This window comes from Narcine bancroftii, chromosome 4 (assembly GCF_036971445.1).
Source record: "Narcine bancroftii isolate sNarBan1 chromosome 4, sNarBan1.hap1, whole genome shotgun sequence".
Classification (NCBI taxonomy): domain Eukaryota; kingdom Metazoa; phylum Chordata; class Chondrichthyes; order Torpediniformes; family Narcinidae; genus Narcine; species Narcine bancroftii.
In genome coordinates, this window is record NC_091472.1 from 86,480,009 (window position 1) to 86,495,723 (window position 15,715).

At 42.1% G+C, this 15,715-nt stretch overlaps 1 protein-coding gene across 3 annotated transcripts in view; it reads right to left on the minus strand.

Annotated features, from left to right (window-relative positions):
* LOC138760779 (uncharacterized) overlaps positions 1–15,715 on the minus strand; it is a 218,896-nt gene that overhangs the window by 23,801 nt on the left and 179,380 nt on the right. For all 3 annotated transcript variants that reach the window (XM_069931852.1, XM_069931854.1, XM_069931853.1), the window contains 3 exons: positions 15,097–15,231; positions 12,912–13,087; positions 1,079–1,214 (listed from right to left, as the gene is read on the minus strand). In XM_069931852.1, the coding sequence (XP_069787953.1) occupies positions 1,079–1,214; positions 12,912–13,087; positions 15,097–15,231 (447 nt within the window). The remainder of the gene's footprint in view (positions 1–1,078; positions 1,215–12,911; positions 13,088–15,096; positions 15,232–15,715) is intronic.

A 15,715-nucleotide genomic window follows, 5' to 3' on the forward strand; every position in this document is an offset into this window, starting at 1 on the left:
TTCCTTACTTCCCATGACTCTGTCCCAGTTTCTTGTGTAAAATGTGATGGAAAAAAAACATTTAAGATCTCTCCCATTTTTTTGTGACTCCATACATAGATGACCACTCTGATTTTCAAGAGGACCAATTTTTTTTCCCTTACTCTCCTTCTGCTGTCCATCGCAGCGCACACCACAATTCCTGCACCAGTTTATACTGTCTTTGTGGTGCATTGAGATAGCAGCAGGGCAAGCACAAACTCAAAAGACTGTACAACAGGCTTTATTCCAATAAAAGTCTGAACACCAGTTCAAGCCTTGGTGGCTCCCCATGGGGCCAACTCAGGTTTATGTTCAGTGATTGACAACCGGGGCCATGTGGAGTCAGGCCCTTAGGTGGTTTCTTCAGGTTGGCTGATTGGCAGCTAGCCAGGTGGCCTTCCTGCAGGTACAGAGATTGCCCCCGGCAGTTGGCTTGTGGTCGTATCACCACAGTATTATTGCAAATTCAGACAGCTGGCTGTGTAAACAGGGATAGGAATTGGTTGGAATTTGTAAAACTTATTTCAATTGACCCCAAGAGAAGAGGCATGTCAATCTTGCTAGGTGTATTTGACCTAAGCTATAAATGAAAGGGCTGTGATATAAACAGCAGCATTGTCTGCATCACAGGGGTATAACAGCAGGTAATCATTACATTGTTGATGCGACAGTTACGATTTCCATCTCTTTCAACGTTGCTCTGTTGTTTGGTTTCCCATCATCAACTTATACAAATTCCCTTTGAAAATGTTATTCTTTTACCTCTTCAGGCAGCACATTGCAAATCACAACAAACTCTCAGTGTAAAAAAAAGTGTTTTCACATGTGTCTGCTTATTTGGGCAGTTAACAAAGTGTGTGTTTAAATATGAGCACAGTTAGATTCTAGTCCAGGTATCCCTTTTCCTGCTCATTATTAATATAATGCATGGGACTTTGGAGAAAATGAACAATATGCTCTATAAACAATATCAAATTGTCATTTCTTACTCATCAAAGGGATGGTATTCTCATCAATTTTAGAGGAAAAGCAAAATATTCAATGAGTTGGAAACTACCTTAGTGCTCTGGAAGTCCTGAAGCCTGCTCCTTGGTGCCTGCTGTTGGTTTAGGTGAAAAGTGCTGGCCCTTTCCTTCAAGATCTGGTAGTCCAGTTTCAAAAGCTCAAGGAGGCTTTTATTTCTGGAACTAAAGCTACAGACAACATAAAGTGTTAGCAGTCATTGAATTAACTTTCCCAACAATGAGCAAAACTTATGGAAATCACAAGCTTTCAAATCTTCCTTTAGTCACCTATATTTACTCTCTGCCAGTCAAAGGACAGTATTAATTCTCTTTCTTATTTTGGGATAAAGCTAAGGATTGTGATCTTCAAACAAATTGTAGATCACATTTTTATTTGAATGGAATGGCTTGACCTTGCTCTTGGATACCTGCTGTCAGCATATAAAATTGACTGAAAAGCTTATTCCAACCAGTTTGTCTTGCTATCACAATGTCTGAAGCGAAAGGCTAAATAGTTTTTCAAATCTCACTATCCTTAATAACTTTAAATCTATGGAAGGGAACAAAAGTATTGAAAGAAACAGTGCTAATTTGGGAAACCATATTAGTTCCCAGTTGATTCAATCAGACCTATTCCCCTCCTTCTCATTATGACTGGGTAGGCTTCCTGCTGATGCTGCTTTTTCCACTCGCGTCTAAAGGAGGAGTGTCTTGGTAATTTAGTTGGCCCCTATAACTTGCTCATTGTGTGTGGATGACTGGTGGAATCTGCAAAGAAAATGAACTGGAATTAGCATAGCATTTGTGTAAAATGGGTGCCTGATGATTGGTGCAAACATGTTGGGTCAAAGGGCCTGTTTCCATGTTTTACTTTGATATTGATGAAACCATCTGAATCTTGTCCATAGCATTCACTCCATGGGCTTTGTTATTGTTGAGGATGGTGATGTCCTTGAAACCTCCTTTTGCTGTTATTTATTTAATTGTCCATTATCGCTTGTACCAAGATGTGAAAAGGCTACAGTATTTCAATCAGATCCACTGGCTGCGCAATTGTATAGCTTGGCTTATTGCATTATTAGTTTTGATTAGCACACACGTAGTGCTGTATTGCAATTTCACAGGCTTTCACCTTGTGTACATCCCAGAATGCCAATGGGCACCCCTCATTGACAATTGTTGACCCTTAACTGTTATGACAAAATGGGAAATGTGCTCTGCCACCAAGTTGCAGGTGGTGTAATGTATATTTCTGATGCTGCCAATGGTTCACATCACTTCATAGTTGCCCAATTTGAGTTGGCAAATTTGTCCTGAATCTATGCCATTAAATGCAATTGGAAATCCACACCACTTTATGGTGGGTGTCCTCAATATGAAGATGTATTATTATTTCCATGAGAACTGTGAGGTGGTCACATCTACAATGCTAACATGGACAGATGTGAAGCAGACTTCAACAGGGATTTTACCTGGCAATTAGAGTCAGGTGACTCAGGCATTTGGATCAGCAGGAAGCTGATTGAGCAATAGAGATCAAGTGATCCAGGGAACTTGTGACACTGGGTGGTATTAATTCACTTCAACTCAACAGTCTAGGGAGTTGGTATTTTTTGACTGGAGTTCCACACAGTACATGCAGCAGTGAGTAGGAAATTTGCAACTAACTAGTTTTTTTTCTACATTGGTGACCCTGTTTGTGATCTGCCATTTCACGTACATTTACTGTTCTACTCCGTTCTACTGTCTACATAGGAGATATCTAATTTCATCCACGAATAACGTAGAAACAGAGGAAGTGAGTAAGTTGACCACCATCACAGTTGTACCACTCATTGTGAGGGTCAGTTTGAAGCCCACTGACCTGATGTTATGGTTTGCACAGGTGGAGGAGAAATGTTTTACCCGGAACATAACATCACAGGAGATGCGTTTTGTGTATGTTACTGCCTCTTTGCAACTGGAGGTGCCACAAGAAGTACGTGACTTCTTAATTTCAATATAACAAGCTTAAAGCCGAGTTGATCAGGTGCACTTGCTTTTCAGAACAGCGACATTTACACCACCTTCTTATCTCAGAAGAGCTGGGGGATGGAAACCACTGCAGCTTCTTCAGCGAATATATCACCTGTTAGGAGACAGCAAGTTGGCGGACAACATCCTAACACAGTTATTTTTACAGCACCTGCCTGATAATGTTCATCTTATCCTGGCATCAACATTGAAGGTTGTAGACATCACATACTCACTAAGATCACTGACAAAATTTTAGAGGTGGCTATGCCAGGCAGGTCAGTGCAAACAGTCAGTGCTCCTGATCCTCCTTCCACATAGCAATCAGAAATGATGAATCTGTGGTGTAACATTGATCAACTCACACATGAAATTCAGGTGTTCATCTGCCACATCACTGTGGATTGGGGCTGCAGTGACAGCCTAAAAGGGCAGCATTGTTTATGTCAGGGGCGGAGGCACAACTGCAGCGATGTACGACGGCACCGAATGTTGGTATCATTGGAGATTCAGCAACAAGGCTCAACACTGTGTGCCACCCTGCTCTCGAGCTAAACAGCAGGGAAATGCCCAAGCCAGGGACTAGGGGCAATGAATCTTCCTGGTGCAGAGCTGCAGGGTCATCCACTATTTTATGTTGCAGACAAACGCCAGGGGATTTGTTTTCTAGTAGACACTGGAGCAGAAGTTAGAGTTCTCCCTCCATCAACATCTCATATTTGTGGTACTTCCACTACTGTTCAACTTCTAGCTGTCAATAAGTTGCCCATTTTTACATACAGAGAAAAATCATACACTTAATCTTGGCGTGTTTTTAGGTAGGTTTTTAATCATTGTCGATGAACCCACTCCTATCATTGGAGCTCATTTCTTATGTGGGTATGAACTACTGGTGGATGTCAAACACCACAAACTTATTGACTCCATCTCCAGCCCCACAGTTCAGGGAATCGTCAGCGATGCACAACACGTCAGTCCAGCTGTTATGACCACGACATCAACTATACATTTTGACGCCCTTCTTTGAGAGTATTCAAAGGTTACTCACTCAATTTACAAGCATACCAAGGTCAAACGCTCTGTCACCCACCATATACAAACACATGGTCCGCTCACCTTGGCTCGGCCTTGGCAACTCGCCCCCGATCACCAGCAGATTGCTAGGGCTGAATTTGATCATATGTTGGACCTGGGTAATTATTCAACAGTCTGACAGCAATTAGTTATCTTCCCTCCACATGATTGCCAAGAAGACACCAGGAGATTGGCGCCCATGTGGAGACTACCATTCCCTGAATGCCTGTAGAGTGCCTGATCGACACCTCATCCTGCATCTCCAGGATTTTTTTTCATCTCATAGTGATTGTCAGATTTTCTCCAAGAGCGATTTGATTCGGGCGTACCATCAAATCCTAGTAGAGCCTGCTGACATGCACAAGACAGCCATCATGACTCCTTTTGGACTTTTAAAGTGGGTACATATGCTGTTTGGTTTACGAAATGTGATTTCAGAGGCTGATGGATGATGTGGTTTGTGGTTTTCCTTTTGTCTATGTTTACATAGATGACCTGCTAGTAGCCAGTTCTACAGATGACGAACACTGATTCATCTCCATCTACTTTTGAGTACTTGCATGAGTATGGCATAGTTGTCAATCCAGTCAAGTGTCAGTTTGAAGTACTGTTACTCACCCTTCTGGGCCATATCATTGATGAACATGAGATTCGTCCTCATGACAACAAGGTGAAGGTCATCTATGATTTTTCCATTCCTTTGTTGCTCACGAAGCTGAAGGAGTTTCTTGGTCTGATCAATTTTTACAGACAGCTCATCCCGCCCTCTGCTGACCTACTCCAACCACTCAATAAGACTTGAATAAGAACAGGACTAAGAAAAATCAGTCCATCACACTCAACAAGCTGGAGCTCTCAGCCTTCCCTTGTGCTAAGAGCGACCTGGCTGGTGCGACTACTCTGGTTCATCCTGGACTTGACGTTCCATTATGTCTCATTGTCGATGCATCAGATGTTGGAGTAAGTGGAGCCATTCAACAGCTCGCAGTTAGTGCCTGGCAACCGCTTGCCTTTTTCTCCAAGTGACTCCAACCTGATGAGACCAAGTAGAGCACATTTGGTCGTGAACTGCTGGCCATCAAACATTTTCACCATCTACTCGAGGGTCACACATTCACTATCTACATCAATCACAAGCCTTTGATGTACACTCTTTGTTCCAAGCTGGACAGGTACTCCCCACATGAAGTCCATCACTTAGATTTCATTATCACAGTTCTCCTCTGATATTCAACGTCAAAGGGAAGGAAAACACAGTAGCAGATGCACTGTAACACCTGTATTGCATATCTCCTCTACCACTGATTTTCAGCAACTTGCCTGTGACCAGGAGGACGATGATGACTAACCTGAAGTTCAACCATCAACCTCACTCTCATTCAAGCGTGCACCCTTGCCAGCAAGTCATGGACATATCTGGTGTGATGCATCTACTGGACATGAATGACCCCATGTTCCCAAGCAACATCAGCAATCTGTTTTCAATGGCCTCCACAATATGTTGCATCCTGGTACAAGGTCTACACAGAGGCTGATAACATCTCACTTTGTATGACCTAACATGAATAAGGATGCTAAGTCGCAGGCTAGGAGGTGCATAACCTGTCAGAAAGCCAAAGTTCACCATCATACCAGAGCTCTCCTTGACACATACGCTACCCCCTATGTCAGATTTCAACATGTACATATCTATCTGGTAGGTCCTCTCCCTCTGTCAAATGTGTACAGTTATCTTCTCACCTGTATAGACAGTTTTAGCAGGTGGGCTGATATGATATGACGGCCGAGACAATAGCCAGAGTTTTGGTCCACAACTGGGTAACATGTTACAGCACATCATCTATGATCATGACAGGCAGGGGTCAACATTTTGAATCCCAACTCCTTCACAAACTGACCAATCTACTCGGCAGTACACGCACCCACACAACAGCCTATCACCCTGTAGCTAATGGCATCATCGAACACTTTCGTCGTCAACTTAAGGCAACGTTGAAAGCCCAGCAGAACCCAAACCAGTGGTATGAGTACTTGCCAAAAGTACTACTAGGCAGCTGTACAACTGTAAAAGAAGACTTAGGCTGCACACCGGCTGAACTAGTGTATGGGACTACACTAACAGTACCTGGACTGATGGTTGCACCAGATCAAACCTACATAAATAGTAGACACAGCCAATTATGTTAATCAACTACAGCAGTAGATGACAAATATCACTCCTGCCAAAACATGTACACAAAGTGTTGTATCACATGTACCACCTGAGCTCAATTCACGTTCAACGGATGTGAGGCAGTACATCAACCCCTCCAGACACCATACTCTGGACTATATAGGCTGACACACAGGTCTCCCAAGTATTTCATTCTCGATGTACAAGGCAAGAGGGAGTGTGTTAGCATCAACCATCTTAAAGTTGCTCACTTAGAGGATGAGGTTTTAGCTACACCGACGACCGGGAATGAACCAGTTGTGCCAGTAAGCAGAAACTACTACTATGACCTTAACTACGACTACAACTACTACTATCACTACCACTATCACCACCACCTCTGACGGGGATAAACACATCTCCACCTGTAAAAACAACAAGGTCTGGGAGAAAAGTACACTGGCCAGCTCATTATGCACAATATTTCAACACCTGAAGGGTTTCTTAATATTGTACATCAGTAAAGCTACCTTTTTTTCTTGTTATCAATCACTCTTGCAATCTTGGAAGGGGCTATGGTAGCAGACTTCAACAGGTATTTTATCTGAAGGCTGCACCAAGCAATTGGACTCAGGCAATTGGATTTGAAAAGCTCAGATCAGCAGGAAGCTGATTGGGCAATAGAGATCAAGTGATCTTGTGACACTGGTTGGTATTAATTCACTTCAACTCAGCAGTGAGTAGGAAATTTAAAACTAACTAGTTTTTTTTTCTACAGATGCACCTGCAACAGCTGGATTGAGGAGGGCAAAGTCAAGTCGGCATACCTCTAGATCTGATTCACTCACTTCCTTGTACAGTATGAGTGGCAAACTTATCAATGGACCTTGATGGTATTATTTCTTCTATGAGTCAGTCAGCTAGGTCAGTGGTAGAAGTACCAAGCCACTCTTGGCAAAGGACCCAGGGTATATTCTGTCCCTTGTTATGTTCTATACTTCTTTCAAGTATTTTTCAACACAAAGGAACACTTATCCATCAGTTCGGGAAGGCTGATAGAGGAAGCTTTCCTTACCTGTGTGTGATCTATTGTCATGGAATCAATGTTGAAGACCCCCTGATCTACTCCAATACTTCTCCTTGATGGGTCTGTCCTGCTGGTGGGACAGGGATTATGATGAAAGAATCTTACAAGTTGCCTGTAAGGTAAGATTCTGTGTGGGCAGTAATGACAACTTGTTGCTTGTGGCACACCTCTTCCAAGTTAGATAGCATTTTGTGGAAAGAATTTTGCAAAGCCAACTGGGCTGGGAACAACATTGCCCAGCCTGAATTCAGTGTCAATAATGAGGGATTGCTTGGGCTTTATTTTTTTCTGCTTTAATGTAACAGGCATCAAAGAAATGAATGGATTGTGAGGTTTAAAGGGTGTTTCAAAGTAATTCATTTTGTCTAGATATAGTCTAGACAAGGTCAGGATGCAGATTGCCAATCAAGATGAACCAGAAGAGTTGGTATAATTAAATGTTCTTTGGAAAATAGGTTAATAATTAGGAATTTTAATTCTATAACTGTCATGGTGGGGTGGGGGTGGGGGGGGGGTGGTTTGAACCAACATCACTGGATGTTCAGTTTCTTATCATTGTTGCCACCACTCTCTGCTAAGAGCCATTTGACTGAGGGCGAAGAGAAAAAAAAAACTACAGATGTAAGAAGCGTATGGGGGTTGTAGGTTAATTGAGGTATTTGGATGGCATAGGCCCGTTACTGTGCTGTACACCTACATTTAAGAATAATTTTTAAAAGTCTGAAATAAAAGTAAAAAATACTCAGCGGTCAGACAACATCTATGGAGAGAGAAAAAAAGTTAGTTTCAGATTGATGATCCTTTATCAGAAAACACTGTTTATCTCTCTCTGTATATTGTAGCAGTCTGAGCAATGTTTCCAACATTTTCTTCGTCAGATTTATTGGCAGCGTACATGCATGACATCGCTTACAACCCTGAGATTTCTTTTTCATGCGGGCATGGTAGAATTACCACTAATTGGTGGTGCAAAAAATAAACTGTACACAGTATAAAACATTTAAACAAATAAAAGAACTGTAAACAGATAATGAACGTAAACAAACTGTAATACAGATAGAACAAAAGAAAATCAATAAAGTGCACAAGTAAGAGTCCTTAAATAAGTCCCTGACTGAGTTTGTCATTGAGGAGTCTGATGGTGGAGGGGTAGCAGCTGTTCCTGAACCTGGTGGTGCGGGTCTTGTGGAACATATACTTCTTTCCTGAAGGCAGCAGCGAGAACAGAGCGTGTGCTGGATGCCGTGGATCCTTGATGATTGCTACTGCCCTCAGATGGCAGTGTTCCTTGTAGATGTACTCAGTAGTGGGGAGGGTTTTGCCTGTGATGTCCTGGACTATGTCCACTACCTTTTGGAGGGCTTTACGCTCAGGGGTTTGGTGTTTCCATACCAGACCATGATGCAGCCGGTCAGCACACTTTCCACCACTCCTCTGCAGAAAGTTTCCAGGGTTTCTGGTGTCATACCAAACCTCCACAATCTCCTGAAGAATTAGAGGTGCTGATGTGCTCTCTTCATGATGCCATTGGTGTGTAGGGTCTGGGAAAGATCCTCTGAGATAGTGAATCCCAAGAACCTAAATTTGCTCACCCTCTCCACCTCTGATTTCCTCCCCATGATCACTGGATTGTATTCCTCTAGCTTTCCTTTCCTGAAGTCAACAATCAACTCCTTATTTTTGGTGACATTGAGTGTAAGGTTGTTGTGCACCATTTAGTCAAGTTTTCAATCTCCACCATGTGTGTTGACTCATCCCCATCCTTTATACAACCCACTACCACTGTATCATCAACAAATTTGTAGATGGTATTATTGTTGCACCGAGCTCCACGGTCATAGGTGTTAGGTGAGTAGAGCAGGGGGCTAAGAACGCAGCCCTGTGATGCTCGAGTAGTGATGGAGATTGTGGAGTAGAAGTTCTTACCAGTCTTCACTGATTCTGGTCTGGAGGTGAGAAAATCCACAGTGGGGTGTTAACTCCCAGGTCTTGGAGATTGCTGATCAGTTTTGAAGGGATGATGATGTTGAATGCTTAGCTGTAGTTGATGAAGAGCATCCTGATGTTTGCATCTTTGCTGTTCAGGTGTTCCAGGGTTTTGTGTAGACCCAGTGAGATAGCATCTGCCATAGACCTGTTTCTACAATAGGCGAACTGGAATGGATCCATGTTACTGCTCAGACAGGAGCTGATATGCTTCAACACCAGCCTTTCAAAATACTTCATCACTGTTGATGTAAATGCTACTGGTCAATAGTCGTGAAGGCAGGTTATTATGCTCTTCTTGGGCACAGGTATGATTGACATCTGCTTGAAACAGATATGTACCACACCCTACTGGAGTGAGATATTGTAGATATCCATGAATACATTGGTAAGTTGGTCAGCACAGATCTTTAATACTTGGCTGGGTATTCCATCCAGGCTGGATACTTTCTTCAGATGCAGTGTATTTCTGTGCATGCATCTGACTTGTAATCCTTTATTGATGTGACAGAAAGAAGCTAATGGCATGAAAGGGTATAAACAAAATATTTGGCGCTTGTCACTGTAATAATAATTTTCATTTCCATTTGATTTGGCTGATAAACTTATCATTGGATTGCACAGAAAAGCCGCCCTGCTGAAGCTGCTAAAACTGGGCAATGCTAAGGGCGACTTTTGGTTTGCCTTTATGGCAGGCAAGGGTTGAAGTATTGTGTGTACTGACATTTTTTTGTATTAATGCTTAATAACATTTGAGTTCTGACCACATTGGATTACAGCAGACATTGCCCTTATTTGAAACTAATTTCTTGCCTTTCTCATTTAAGCAATAGAATTGCTTAATGGAACCAGAAGTGAGTCCCATTTATTTGAAATTGACAAGTTTGCTTAATTCCTTTTGGTAGATTGAGCCAGCTGCTTTATGACATTAATTTATGTAGATATTCCATTTATATGGATCATGTCCTTTATTGTATGTTTCACTTAAATTAATTAAACCTACACACTTCTGAAACCTGTTTTCTCAGCATATCCATGGATAATGGATTTAAAGATCATACTGCATGGTTGTTGACTAATCGATTTACTCCTAGCATGTTAAGGCAATTCACAAATGAGATAGTATGGATTCTATCACCAATGTGTATATGTATATATTGTGGTATAGGATGGTTGTGATTGGCTGAGAGTGTAGCCACGCCTACTGGCAGGTCTTAAAGGATTGCTCCTAGCCAGACCAGGTCATTCTGGACTGGTCGACCTACTTGTGATATGCTCCAGTCTTCTAGTTAATAAAAGCCTTGGTTTGGATCAACAAGCCTTTGGTTCTTTCAACGCGCACTACAGCAAATGAACTGATTAACATGATGATAGTCTTACATTTACTATCATTTTCCCTTATTTTAATTTTTTAATATTCTCTCGGAAAAATAAGAGCATGTATTTTAAGAACAATAAATTTTTATTTGTTATTATTACTGATGATGCAGAAAAGCAAATTACAGACCGGCTGGCCTGACATCAGTGGTTGGGAAGATGTTGGAGTCGATTGTCAAGGATGAGGTTACAGAGCACTTGGTGGCACATGACAACAAAGGCCAAAGCCAGTATGATTTCTTTGAGGGAAAATCTTGTTTGACAAACCTATTGGAATTATTAGCAGAAGGGACAAGCAGGCTAGATAGAGGAGATGCAATGGATGTGAATTTAGATTTTCAGAAGGCCTTTGAAAAGTTGCTGTACATGAGGCTACTTAACAAGAGCTCATGGTACAACAGAAAACATACTAGTGGGGGTAGAGCATTGGCTAGCAGGAAGTGAGGAAACAGAATATAGCTGCTAGTTGATAGTGGTGTTTCACAGGGGTTGGCACTGAGGCCGTTTCTTTCTTTACATATTAATAATTTAGATCATTGTGACCAAGTTTGCAGATGATATCAAGGTAGATGGAAGACCAGGTAGTATTGAGGGAGGCTGCAGGAGGACTTAGACAGATAAGGAGAATGGACATTCTCCCAGGTCCCTTTGCATGTGGGTATTTTTGATTTTCTCCCTTTTTAGAAAATAATCTGCCCATTTATGTTTTCTACCAAAATGCCTGACTGTACATGTTTCAACATTGTATTTCATTTGCAGGACAGACTCGAATGGTTGAATAGCGTCTTTCTGCTCCTCTGTTTTATGGTATGCAAGCCAGCCTCAACAAAATAAATAGCTGCCCAGTTTGTACACCAGATGGCTCTGTGTCATGAATCTATTGCTAACATAATTAAATTCTTTAGCTGAACATTTTGTCTTTGAAATCAACATGATACACCAGCTTTGTGTACTAAATCCTGCCTGCCATTAATTTTGATTTAAATTTACACAAGTTCAATGCACTTCATGGAATTGAGCACAAATATCTTGGCAGTGATTAAAAAGCAAATGAGTGCAAATGCTGGAATTCTGAAATAAGAAGAACGTGCTGAAAATAATCTATTGGTCAGGCAGCATCTGTGGAGTGAGAAACAGCAAAAAGTTCAATTCCATGTCAGATGTTGTCTAAAATGCTCAGTATTTCCAACATTTTACAAAAATCTCATCTTCCACTCTGATTCAGAACTGAGGCATTGCTTCCTTGTTGATGTTGGTCTTTTGGATGAGATTTAAAAATTGTTCTTCATGTTCTCTCATTTGATTGTAAAATATCCATTGTGCACATTAGATCATGGGAATTAACCTTGATACCAAAGCTGATAGTCATCCCTCAACGTACTTTAAAAACAAGGGCCAAAGTTTGCAATTAAATGCCAGAAGTGTCAGCCTTTCTCTGTGTGAGTGCAGCAGGCTCAGATTTCCTCACGTGCCTGTGTGAACATGGAAGCATAAACATTTCCCTGCTCAACAATTCAGTTCTTAATCTGGATCATGGTACCCACTATTGGTCCTCAAATCCCTGGGGCCAGCTAAATTGCAGGCAGCAGTCCACAGCCCGGTATGAATCCCTCGACCACTGTCGGTAGCAGCCCACAGCCTGTGTGGGTTCCTCGCCTCAATTCGCCAACAGCCCAGCACCTCTGTGTTCTTCAGCCTCAGAGCCCCTCACTGGTCACCATTTCGTGGGTTATCGCTTCCCCTTCTCAAATGGGGGGGTCTCTCCGTTTTCTGGGCCCCTGCGCCAGTCCTCTGGTTCCCCGGAGTTTGAACCCAAACTCATAGGATCATAGGAGCTGCCATTTGGGCATAGACCCTGCAGTTGCAGTATTTTTAAATAAAACCACCATCAGTTCCATTTACAGACTGTTTACATCCTGTGTGGAGCTGACGGCAATCGGACTGGTTCAGTTGGATCCTGTGGGAGCACTGTGACTCCACTCCCTGCTCTTTTATCTTTTATTTTAAGAACTGCATGGCTACTTCTCATTTCTAGCATTTATCTTTATTTACTACTCTCAGCATTTAATATCAACCTGGTTCTATTTCTTCAAACCCTCCCAAGTAGTCATTTTAGAATCATACAATGACACAGCATAGAAAAGGGCCGTTTGGCAGATCATCCCTGACTAACATATGACATGCAGTGATTTCATACCTATCATTGCCAAGGACTCGCTGTGCTAGCGTTAAGTGCTGGATTAGCTGTTCTTTCTCCAGTAGTTTGGACTCACTGTGATAAAGTCCTTGTTGGTTTGTGGAGGGCACATGTACTGTAAGCAGGTCAACCATCTCTTGATGTAGAGAGAAGAAACATTTCTGAAGCTCTTTAATCTGAAGAGAAAGAAATCATCAAAGTCATATTTGATTTCTCTCTTAAATTAGTCGTTCTGAAGTTTGGATTCAGATTGATGTAGCTGCCACCCTCTATTTGTGAAATATATTTACTCAATTTCTGAATGATCCCATTTAAATATGAAAGGATGGAACTGTCAAGGATAGTAACAGTCTATGATATTGGGCAATTGACTTCTTGGATGGAGTTGATGAAGATTGCAAACTCTTTCTCCTAATTTTCTGGGAAATCATAAACAGAACTCAAGACAGCCAGCCTTAGATTAGCTGTCATTCAACTGGCAGCAGCTGTACTCTTGCTTCCAAGTCAGTATTACCATGACTTTAAGTAAACTTCTGAGGACTTAGCACAAAAGGTCCCTGACACTCCACTGCAGAACTCAGGGAATGCTACATTGTCAATGGTGCCATCTGGAGGATTTGCTGTTAAATGCAATAAGTACCACATACCTGAGGAGCATTTTGAAATGTCTTGGCCAATATACATTTCTCCTTCAACAGATTATTTATTCGTTGTTTATCCTTTTGCTGTTTGTGGAAACTCGCAATGCACAGTTCATCATATTTCCAATGTCACACAATGGTAACTGCACTTTAAAATTGATGTATTGATGGAAATAATATGGGACTCCTTAGGGTCATGAATTTTGATCTGATGGTGCAAACCTTTATCTTTTTTGGAGCAGGGTCGGCATCAGAACAAGTCTAATGGGGGGGCATTAGGGTAACTGTGGGGGTGGGGGGGGAGAAGCGGTTGACATACCTGCCATGAACCTCCTCCATGTGCTGCCGTCACCCTTCCCTCTCCCTCCGATGTAACAGACATTTGTGCGTGCTTCTAGTGACACCTAGCGATGCTAGTGTTGTGGGGGGGGGGGGGGACAATGATTAATTTGAGGGGAGCAATGCCTGCAAATGCCTCCCTTGGAGCTAGCTCTGATTTGGAGCTGTATTGAGGCTAAGAGTTGACATTACAGATGAACATAAAGTTATGAGAGGCATAGATCCAGTGTCTGCTTCCCATGGTGGGCGTGTAGAAAACTTTGATCTGAAGAGTACATTTTTCACACAATTATTTGTCAGAGGAGGTGATGCAGGCAGGAACAGTAACAACATCTTAGATGTATTTTAACACCAATTTGAATGAGGAAGGCGCAGAGGGATATGGATTTAATGCCAGGAAGTGGGATAAGTATAGACAGGCATGTTGGTCGGCATCGAGCCAGTAGGCTGGAGATCCTATTTCTATGCTGCACCTGTCATCAAGTTATCAAACTTCTACAGGTGCTCTGTGGAAAGTATACTCATTGGTTGCATCACGGCCTGGTATGGTAATTTGAGTGCCCAGGAATGCAGTGGGCTGCAGAAAGTAGGAAACCGGTCTCACTTCCCATCCATTGCAGACATCTATGTGAGGTACAGCCTCAAGAAGGCAGTCAACATCATAATATCACTCTGGTCACAACCTCTTCTCACTGCTCTGTTTGAGTAGAAGGTACAGAAGCCAGATGTCCAGCACTTCCAGGTTCAAGAGCCATTTTTTTCCCCCCATTGGATATCGTACTGTTGGCTTCCCCTTACTGCCTTCACCATACACTACTTTGGGATCAACAACCTGTCTACACTGTTGTTCTGTTTCATTTACTGAACTCTTTTTACTGAACTTTTTCTCAAACTGAATGTAATTATGGATATTTCTTATCTATGTTGTATTTATTTCCTCTTTCTGTACTGGGTAATTTAATGTATCATTGATTTTTTTTTACAAAAAGTACCCATTTGCTGCAGCAACTTAGAAATTTGGTGTATATGTACATTGTACACGTGTATGACAATAACCTCATTATCGTCCATGACTATGAAATGTTTAATGCGCTGCATGTGAACTGATTGTGAGGTGAAAACAATTAGAGTTATAGCCACATTTGTTGATTTGAGCAGCGATAATGAGTAGAACAAGCATTCAGGCACTGTTTTCGTGCACTTGCCTCGTCTTCTTCTGTTCCTGGTTCCTTCTGAGAGTTTTGTCCAGTCAGCAGGTAGCCTTGAGATGAAGCTGGAGCAACACCAGGTTCTGACACATGGACTGGTTGGGAAGACTCATTTGGCACAGATAACTCTGCCTGTTTCATCAGTTAAAAATGCAGAGATAGTTAAATTCTTTCAGCATTCCAAATGACCAAGTCTAAATATCTGCCCGTACACCCAGGTCAAGTAATGTCCAACAATTGCCCTCCAGTAAGCATAGATTAAATTTCAAAATAAGGGATCAGGCACTGGCAAAACCAGCATTTCTTGCATCTGAAATTGCCACCATCTTGAACTGCTGTAATTTCCTGGACCGTGTTTCAGTGCAATAAACTTGATTTAACTCAATGTCATCCGTCTTCTGGAGCTGAGAGGGCAGTCTGGGTTGTGTGTCTGCCAGCTCCACAGCCATCTTGCTTTAGGGTAGCCACTTCACCCTCACCCTCTGTACTCAGCTACATACCTGTGGGTCCTTGCTGCCAGTGAGGCAGTCTGACATCAACCAATCATGTTTAATTCAAGCGAACTACCTCCAGACTGGAGCCCTAGACAAAAGAACAGCCATGATCTTATTGAACG